This window comes from Chrysemys picta, chromosome 4 (genome assembly GCF_011386835.1).
Source record: "Chrysemys picta bellii isolate R12L10 chromosome 4, ASM1138683v2, whole genome shotgun sequence".
Lineage (NCBI taxonomy): Eukaryota > Metazoa > Chordata > Testudines > Emydidae > Chrysemys > Chrysemys picta.
The window spans coordinates 58,037,372-58,047,528 of NC_088794.1; the positions used below are offsets into that span (position 1 = coordinate 58,037,372).

The window sequence follows — 10,157 nt, forward strand, 5'->3', positions numbered from 1 at the left end:
GCGCGTAAAGCCAGACTGTGGAAACGTCCAATGAAAAGTAAATGTTATATATATTTAGCCCTGGAGAAGGGCTCCTCCCACACATTTCAGATCTAGCTCTGGATGTCCACTTCCCTGAGTTTCACTCTGATGCTCTCGTACCAGCATACATAAAATGATGGGGTCTAAATTAGCTAGTCCCACTCAAGAAAGAGATCTTGGAGTCATTGTGGTTAGTTCTCTGAAAACATCCACTCAATGTGCAGTGGCAGTCAAAAAAGCCAACAGAATGCTGGGAATAATTAAGAAAGGGATGGATAATAGGACAGAAAATATCACGTTGCCTCTACATCCATCCATCTTGAATACTGTGTGCAGATGTGGTCGCCCCATCTCAAAAAAGATACATTGGAATTGGAAAAGGTTCAGAAAAGGGCCACAAAAGTGATTAGGGGTATGGAACGGCTTCCATATGAGGAGAGATTAATAAGACTGGGACTTTTCAGCTTGGAAAAGAGATGACTAAGGGGGCATATGATAGAGGTCTATAAAATCATGACTGGTGTCGAGAAGGTAGGTAAGGAAGTGTTGTTTACTACTTCTCATAACACAAGAACTAGGGGTCACCAAATGAAATTAATAGGCAGCAGGTTTAAAACAAATAAAAGGAAGTATTTCTTCACACAACACACAGTCAACCTGTGGAACTCCTTGCCAGAGGATGTTGTGAAGGCCAAGACCATAAGAGGGTTCAAAAAAGAACTAGATAAATTCATGGAGGATAGGTCAATCCATGGCTATTAGCCATGATGGGCAGGAATGGGGTCCTTAGCCTCTGTTTGCCAGAAGCTGGGAATGGGTGACGGGGATGGATCACTTGATGATGCCCCGTTCTGTTCATTCCCTCTGGGGCACCTGGCACTGGCCACTGTCGGAAGACAGGATGCTGGGCTAGATAGACCTTTGGTATGACTCAGTAGGGCCATTCTTATGTTCTTATGTTCATAGATCAGAGCTATTGTTGCAACCAATCCCAATCTTGTACAGGAAAGGAAGATGTTAAGGCTGTCAGTAGTTAAATCGGGGAACTGGAGTCAGGAGGCCTGGGTTTTCGGCAGCTTACTTGCTCTGTGCCCGTGGGCAAGTCTGTCGCTCTGGGTCTCAGTTTTTCCATGTGTAAAACGAAGATAATGTTATTTACCCACCTCAGTGAAGTGTGTCAAGCTTCTTGCTTGGCACATGCTAGCTCAATGCAGGGGACTCTTAGTGTTTAGCACTGTAAAATCAAAGCAGCGAGACTGAGATTGCTAGCTAGCCAGGGCCACGGCTGTCCTTTTGTCACATGGTTGTACAGCGCCTAGCACGATGAGGCACTACTACAAAGGGAATAAATAATAATTAGCGAGAGCACAATGTTACTATCCAGGCTGGGGCTCAGGAGGAATCCTAACCTCACTGAGAAGGCTGATGGATGCTGTGAGATAGAAACATTGAAACCCTTTGGGCCAAATTCTGCCCCGATGTGCAGCCCCTGCTGGTTGCAATAGGAGTCAGTGGTGCACTTGTGAGCAGAATTTTGGCTCTTCACTGGTTCCTTTGAAGACAGGAGCAGCATGGAGCTGAGGCGTGGCCTGACTCCTGACCAACAGGCAGTCGACCTATCACCTAAGGTAGCTGTGTTGCCTCTGGCAAGTAGAATAAGTAGTTTTCCCCCTTTGCTGGAGCTGTGCTTGTGCGTCAAATTCTCCCCACCGCAACTAACATGCTCAGCCACCAACCTTCCTTCAAAGGCGCCTGATGCACCAGTCACTTCTGATTCCGCCGCTAACTGGTCAAACGAAAGGCAAGTGGCCTGTAGCAAGCTGTTCCCTGCCTACCCTGGGGGATAGAGATCTGCCGGCAGCCACTGTTTTAACTTGGCTGATGCTCAAGTCCTGCCTTTGAAAGGGCTGATTGAAGCAGCCCTCTTTCATGTAAGGGATTCGAGGCAGAGAGAGAGAGAGAGACAGACAGCGCAGACTTCCCTGATGGGGAGGAGCCGATCAAACAGTCGCTGGATGAAATTGATGGTATGTATCATACTGACCCATGCTGGGCAGCCAGAGCAGGGGAGGTCTTCTGATAGTGGCCTTTTGTCTATCTCTTACTGTAGCAGGGCGATCACCCCGCTCCAGTTTGGAAGGGGTTAACAACAGCCCTGGGAAAGGGCTGCCCCGGGGAGCCAATCATGAGCGGGCTTGAGGCAGCCAATCAGGGCCCAGCTGGGCCAGTATAAGAAGGCCTCCTGGGGTGAAGGTGGTGAGTCTCACTCCAACTTTAGAGTGAGAAGGATCTAGCTATCTGGGAGTACAGGGTACCTGGGGTGTGGTGCGGTGCTCCAGCCTGGCAACTCCACAGGCTGAGGCCTTGTTAAAGGCCTAAGGAGGTACTGGGGCTGCAGAGATAGCTGGTCCAATCCCCTTGCCAATGATGAATGGCCATAACAGACTGCAGTGTGCCCCAGGAAAAGGGGGCTAGATGATGACTGGCAGTAGCCACTGAGGCAAGGTGGGCATAGGGGGAGGGGAGACCCAGTGTGTGGGGACTGCTGTGGAGCACCACCCCAAGGTAAGGGGCACTGGGGTCCGGGAGGGACATGGGGCCTGTGGTAGGCTAGACACTGGCCAGCAGGAAGTGCTCTGAGCCTGGAAAGAGCTAATTCCTGGACTGACCAGCAGGAAGTGCTGTGGTGGTAAGTGCTTGATTCACTACACTTACAATCATACTCACTTACTCTACTGTTTTGTGTCTAACGGTAGCACCAAGAGGGCTCCATTGTGCTAGGTGCTGTACATATACATGGCGAGAGCCAGTCCCTGCCCTAAAGAGCTTACAATCTAGCAACCTCACTTGTCAGGAAGCAGGGCCTGCAGCAGAGCCAGTCTCTGGGCAACCTAACAAGCACAGCTGGCCTGGAGTGACAGCCTGATTGGCTACCCCACCTCATTGTTTGAAGAGTCAGCAGAGCCACTCATAAGCTCTGCAGCAGTTCACTGGCTGCTCAAAGCATTCCCCCCATGGCTCTGACAGCTCCTGTTCCCACCCTGGCCTCACTCCAGGTAACCCGGTCCAGTCCCTTGGCTCTGTTTCCTGACTTGTGATTTCAGCTCTGACCCTTGGCTCTGATGCCTGGCCCCTGACTCCGACTCTGGCCTGGGTGCCTATTCCAGACGTCCAATTCCTGCTCTAACCACTAGAGATGCCTGCCTGTGTTTTGGTCATTGACAACACTGTGGTTTACAGGAATAGGACAGTATCCCTTTAAGTAGCTTGTGAGCCCTGTAGTGTTGCTCACTGTATTCAGTGTTTTAGAAGCTGCAGAATGCCTGCCAGCCAGCACAGCAGTGTATGTGCGTAGCTAGGCCTGACATGTGGGTATATTTGGTAAATATGGTTATTTGAGATCTGACAGTGCCCATGTGGGGTTTTTCAGATTATTTTGGTTGTGTAAATAAAGGGTAAAAAACACAGCACCCCCAAAGGGTATGTCTGCATTAGAGGCTGATCAGTAAAAGCAAGTCTGGGGTGAACAAACCTTTGGGGAGTGTCCAAACATTTGTGGTTTAACTCAATTAACTTGGCAAGTAACGCAAGGTAAAAAACTTAGGCCTAGTCTACACTAGAAAGTTTTCCCGGCATAGCTATGTTGGACAGGAGTGTAAAAAAATCACCGACGTAACTATGCCTGCAAAAGCCATAGTATAGAAGCAGTCGCTGGTACAGCTTATTCCATTTGGGGAACTGGCTGACACTATGCCATCAAAAGAACTCTAACTGGTATAAGCTGCATCTCCAATGGGGGAGCTTGCCTCTCTAGCTATAGCAATAAACCCTTTTTAGTGTAGACAAGGCCCTAATGTAGACATATCCCAAAGGGGTTAACCACGACTAGCTAACTAAACATCACTGAGGCTTGGTTTGCACTGGAAAGATTTTTCTGCTATAACTATTTTGGATAGGAGTGTGATTTATTTATTTTTTTAACTGAAATAGTTATACAGGTAAAAGCCTAGTGTAGACACAGTTATACTGGTATAAAGGTGCTTTATACTAGCATAGTTTATTCCCCTTCCTGTATGGGACTAACTATACTAGTATAAGGACCTTTATACCTATATAACTGCATCTATACTAGGGAAGTTGTAAAACTTTAACCATACCGGTGTAGTTAAAGAGGTACAACTTAATAGTGTAGACAAGGCCTTAGTTTAAAAATGTGTTTAAAAAGTGCAAGTGGCTATGTTTGAAAACACCGTTCATTCTCCAAGGCTAGATGAGACCCAAGTGCCTGGACCAGTGGGGTATCTAGACTCTATAATAATTCATCATCAGAAAATAACTATGGAGCAGGCCCAATACCATGTGACTTAGGTGCCCAATCACTCTGCATGAATACCCTACAGTGACCAATTGCAGCGACCAACTCAAAAATGAGTTCTGGAACAGCGTGGTGAATAACAAATACCTTTGGGACAAGTTAGCTGCTTGCAAAAGGATCTTAGACAGGGATTTTGTCCCCGATAACAGCCACCTTTGGCTGGCCACCAATTCATACAGTAGGTGTAACCTATTTACAGTGCTTTGAACCATGACTTGTCCCAGTGCAGATTATCCCAGCTCCATCAGTGCAACTAGTGACTTTGCTTTCTGTACACTGGGGCTTTGTCCCGTGTAACTACACCAGCTGCTGAAATCAGGGCAAATTCCCAGTGTAGATGAGGCCTGGTTTGCTAGCAAATATGCTTAATCGTGAAGAACTCAGCCAGCCCCTAAATGCCCGAAGCCTTCTGCCATCAATATTTACCACCCCCATCGCAGATCCATCTTGTCTTCCCTGGACTCTTGGCAGTTTAATTCGACAGCAGTCTATAGCTCTCCTGGCTGCGCCTTCTCTGCACGTCCATTTCTGCTCTGACACTTCAGACTTTTACTCTAATGGGGCCTAGATTGAGTTTTTGTCAGAGGACAGCTCGTTGATTATGTCCAGTTCCTGGTAATTTAATGTGATGCAAACTAATAAATAAATCAGACCCTGAATGGCTTCTCTTTACAGGTAAGGAGTGGAACTCTCAACCTATTTTTTGCTGGAGAGAGAGATCCTCATACAGGTTTATTTTATTTTCCTTCTTACATGGAATTGATGGAAAAATTTGCCTTAATCTTCTTGTCATCAGGATGAAGCTGTTCGAAGAACAGACAAAGATTACCTAAAATGTCCTTTCCCCTTTGTGACACCCACTATTCACCACTGTCATGTCATTAGGATATGTTTTGTACAAAGTATGCCTTGTAAGATATCATTCCAAAAGTCTTGATCTGCTAGACAGTAATATCTCAGTGGTTTGTATGTGAAGTTTGGCTATGTATGTGTTACTGAAATATGTTGTGAGGTTGCAAACACCCACAAGCAGCCTTTCAGGTACAACAGTAAAAAGGCCAAACAATGTTAATGGCTTATTGAGGAAATGCACACAAGCACCAGGGTTACCCCAGGAACTGTGTGCAATAGAAACCTCTCTGAGAGAACGCTACACGATGGGAACTGTTTGACCCAGGTCACAGCAAAAGAGCTTTCCAGCAAGTGAGGAGAAGATATTCTCCCCCCCCCCCACACCCCTTTTTATGACATCATGATGGTACCTCACTCTGCCTACAACAACATACCTGGAAACACCTGAGGAAGAAATACTGAACGGGGGGAGGTGATGGTCCCAGGCTAAGGGATTCCTAGCCTGTGTATGAAAACCTGGGAAATCCAAGCTGCAAAGCCGAAGCAGCTTGTGCCTTAAGAATCTGACAGCCTGTTTATCAGTCGGGGTGGGAGTTTGCTAATTCATATCCTACCTATCTAGTGTGTTGAGCTCAGTTTGCAGTTTTGTTTATTTATTAGGAAATAGATCAAAGCAGATTACCTATCACTTAAAATCTATCCTTTTGTAGTTAATAAACTTATTTTATGTCTTAATCCAAATCAGTGTGTGTTTGATTAAGGTGTCTGGGGAAAATCTCAGCTTGGTTACCACAAGTGTGCATTGTCCTCTTCACACTGAGGGAGAGGCAGAGTGGGTATTAAACCCATGTACTGGCCAGATTAGACCAGAGCAGGATGGTACTGCTCTGGGGTCCTAGGCTGGTGGGTAGAGAGCCCACGTGTGACTGCAGCTGGGTGTGTCCCTACCTGTGTGAATGCAGGTGAAAGTGCAAAGCCCTCTAAGCTTGCAGCTTGTCACAACAGCACAGTGTGAGAGGGAGCCCAGGCTTGTGGGTCAGAGGGCTCAGTGGTACCCCAGTTCCAGTTGGCACCCCGGGGGAACCTGTCACACCTTTCCTAATTTCTCTGTTTCTATGAAACAGAAAAGAATGACCAACTAGCTGTGGTGATAAGGTGGCTAAAAGCAATGGAGGGGAAAGGTAGAGAATTTGGGGGGGGGGAACATTAGGCCCTTAAAAGATCCTCATCTGTATAATGGGCATAAAAGCCCTGCCTGAACACAGAGGTATGTGAGCCTCAATCCATTAAAGATTGTGAGGGGCTCAGGTACAATGCTAATGGGGGCCTTATCAGTGCCCAAGTCAAGACAATAGATAAACAATGCACTCACCATGCATCCCACGCCCTGACTCTTTCTTTGTTAGTTTCTTCATCTAGCTACAGGAATGCTTCTGGGAGGCTTCATTAATGCTTCTACATAAGAACGACCATAGTGGGCCAGACCAAAGATCCATATAGTCCAGTATCCTGTCTTCTGACAGTGACCAGTGCCAGGTGCCCCAGAGGGAATGAACAGAACAGGTTCATCAAGTGATCCATCCCCTGTCACCCATTCTCAGCTTCTGGCAAACAGAGACTAGGGACATCATCCCTGCCCATCCTGGCTAATAGCCATTGATGGGCCTGTCCTCCATGAGTTTATCTAGTTTTTGTTTTTTAACCTTGTTATAGTTTCGGCCTTCACAACATTCTCTGGCAAAGGGTTCCACAGGTTGACTGTGCGTTGTGTGAAGAAATACTTCCTTCTGTTTGTTTTAAACCTGCTGCCTATTAATTTCATTGGGTCACCCTGGTTCTTGTGTTATGAGAAGGAGCAAATAGCACTTCCTTATTTACTTTCCCCACACCAGTCACAATTTTATAGACCTCAATCATATCCCCCCTTAGTCATCTCTTTTCCCAGCTGAAAAGTCCCAGTCTTATTAATCTCAAAAAATTAATTTTGTTGCCCTTTTCTGTACCTTTTCCAATTCCAATACAGCTTCTGAAGCACTTTTAACTCCTCAGCTGAAGGACAACATACAATTATTTCACGGTGGCCACCACAAACCCTTCAAAGGGGAATGATTTTTTGGCCCCACATTTGAGCTGCTGAACAAGCTATGAAAGTTCCCATCACCAGCCCTGCGAGCCATCCAGGCCCTGCCTCTCCTAGATTTAAAGTGTCATTCTCCTAATGGACCTTCTCCTCAAGAAGCAGAGGTGCATCAAGTGGATTGGTGCATTACCCCAGTCAATGGTGTGCCATAACGCAGCCCAGCGTTACTAATTACTAATATTTCTCCGGCGTGGCACCTCAGGTCAGAGGGAATTCTTACACCAGGCTATCTTTGTAAGAACCCAAACCAGTGAGGTGCTGAGCAGGGCCGGCTCCAGGATTTTTGCCGCCCAAAGCAAAAACAATTTTGGCCGCCCCCCCTCCCCTTATTTAATTGCCCCAGCCCCGCCTCAACTCCGCCCCTTCCCCAAATCCCCAGCCCTGCCTCCTCCCCCCAGGCTCTCAAGCCTAGGAGGGAGGGGGAGAAGCGGCGGCGCACGAAACGGCCGCTCGGGATCTCCCCGTCCCTGCCAGGTTTGAGAGCCTGGGAGGGAGGGGGAGACCTGGAGCCGCCGCGGCGCGTGAAACAGCTGATTCGCGCGCCGCTGCTCCCCCCAGGGCCGGCTCTAGGCACCAGCAAAACAAGCTGGTGCTTGGGGTGGCACATTTTTAGGGGCGGCGTGGCCGGCGCCAGAATGCCGCCCCTAAAAATGTGCCCCGGCCGCCCTAGCTCACCTCCGCTGCTGCTGCCACGGCGCGCGAAACAGCTGATTCACGCGCCGCTACTCGCCCTCCCTCCCAGGCTCTCAAGCCTGGGAGGGAGGGGGAGCAGCGGCGCGTGAATCAGCTGTTTCATGCGCCGCGGCGGCTCCGGGTCTCCCCCTCCCTCCCAGGCTCTCAAACCTGGGAGGGAGGGGGAGATCCCGAGCGGTGGTTTCGCGCGCCGCCGCTTCTCCCCCTCCCTCCTAGGCTTGAGAGCCTGGGAGGGAGGGCGAGTAGCGGCGCGCGAATCAGCTGTTTCGCGCGCCGTGGCAGCAGCAGCGGAGGTGAGCTAGGGCGGCCGGGGCACATTTTTAGGGGCGGCATTCTGGCGCCGGCCATGCCGCCCCTAAAAATGTGCTGCCCCAAGCACCAGCTTGTTTTGCTGGTGCCTAGAGCCGGCCCTGGTGCTGAGTGCATTTTTTGTCACAGGGTGACTGGCCCTTTATGGTGATATGACAGCAGCAGTGTCTGTGCTATAATTAGCAGCCACCCAGCCTAAGGGGGCTGGACTAATTGGAGTCACATGGCAGCCTAATAAACAGCTGGGCCTCATCAAAGGGTAGAGAGTTCAGTTTGGGGGAGAAATGATAGGGAGTAACTTGGGCACCTGGGGAAGGCCCTGAAGCAGATCTGGGAGGACTTCAGGGAAGCAGGCTGGACCTCAGGATTCTATCCCAAAGCGGGGAGAACTGAAAGGTAGGCCAGAAAGGGCTGCAAACTGAACCCTGAGGGTGGGCTGAAGAAGAAGCCCAAGCAGGGTGTTTGTTTGGACTTTTGTTACCCTGGAAGAGGTTGTTTTAGCTGGTGTCTTGGCTGGAGGGTTAAATCACATCACCAGCCCAACCTGGGTGGGGAAGGTTGAGGGGGCCCACCTCAGAGGAGGAAAGTGAGGCAGGGAGTGCCTGCAGCATCGTGCTCAGCCAGCAGGGGGCACCGTGGTGCAGGCATGTCTGTGACAACCTCCTAAGAGGTGCAGAGTTGAAATCCGTGCAAGTTGAGAGCACTCTAAATCCTTGTGACAATCCTCCACGGGAGAGGGGGGAAGTCACTGAGTCTTCAAGTGCTTCCATTCTGCAGGGGGGGTTGTAGAGAGTGAAGCCAGTACTGGTCCCAGCTCCAGTCTGCACTGCCCACGAAGCCAGGCTCTGACTCAGGTTTGAACCTGAGCCCTGCTTCCATCCGTACACAAATCAGTCTGACTTGGGTCAGCCAGCCCTCAGGCACTGTGTGCTAGAGCTCTGCTGTGTAGGGTGTCAAAGCCCAAGTCCAGCTGTCATGCAGGTCCAAGCCCTGTCATTTTGCAGTGTGGATGCCGCTCAAACCGCAGACCCGAGTCAGAAGCAGGGCCACCCAGAGGTGGGGGCAAGTGGGGCAATTTGCCCCGGGCCCCGCAGGGGCCCCGCGAGCCCTGTCCCGGCAGCGGTCCAGGTCTTTGGCCGCATTTCGGCAGTGGGGGGTCCTTCAGTGCTGCCGAAGACCCAGAGCGACTGAAGGGCCCCCAACCACCAAAATGCTGCCGAAGACCCGGACCGCCGCCGGGTGAGTACAAGCGCCGCAGCTCCCTCGCTTTGCCGCAGGCCCCCTGAATCCTCTGGGCGGCCCTGGTCAGAAGGTCGGCATAGTGCAGTGTGGATGCATTCACGTGGTTGTGAGACCTCAGGCCCAGCAATTGTAAACCCAGGTTTACAATGCAGGATGAGGCTTGGCAACCCTGAGTCCCCAAGACCCGGGTTTACAATGCAGTGCAGACATAACCTGTGGACTCCCAATCATAGAATATCAGGGTTGGAAGGGACCTCAGGAGGTCATCTAGTCCCACCCCCTGCTCAAAGCAGGACCAATCCTCAACTAAATCATCCCAGCCAGGGCTTTGTCAAGCCGGGCCTTAAAAACCTCTAAGGAAGGAGATTCCACCACCTCCCTAGGTAACCCAATCCAACACTTGGAACACAACGAGAAGCCCATCATTGTAGCGTTAGGGAAGAGGCGTGATGCGCATTTTACATTTCCTCAACAGTTCTGCCAGCTTCCTAATTTTAGCTGATTCATAGAATTTCAGAGGCTCAG

At 49.9% G+C, this 10,157-nt stretch overlaps 1 protein-coding gene across 1 annotated transcript in view; it reads left to right on the forward strand.

The window, feature by feature from the left end:
* KCNC4 (potassium voltage-gated channel subfamily C member 4) overlaps positions 1–5,989 on the forward strand; it is a 79,114-nt gene extending 73,125 nt beyond the window's left edge. Inside the window, exon 4 of the mRNA XM_005311559.4 lies at positions 5,072–5,989. Within this exon, the coding sequence (XP_005311616.1) occupies positions 5,072–5,229 (158 nt within the window). The 3' untranslated portion in view covers positions 5,230–5,989. The remainder of the gene's footprint in view (positions 1–5,071) is intronic.
* The last annotated feature ends 4,168 nt before the right edge of the window (positions 5,990–10,157 follow it).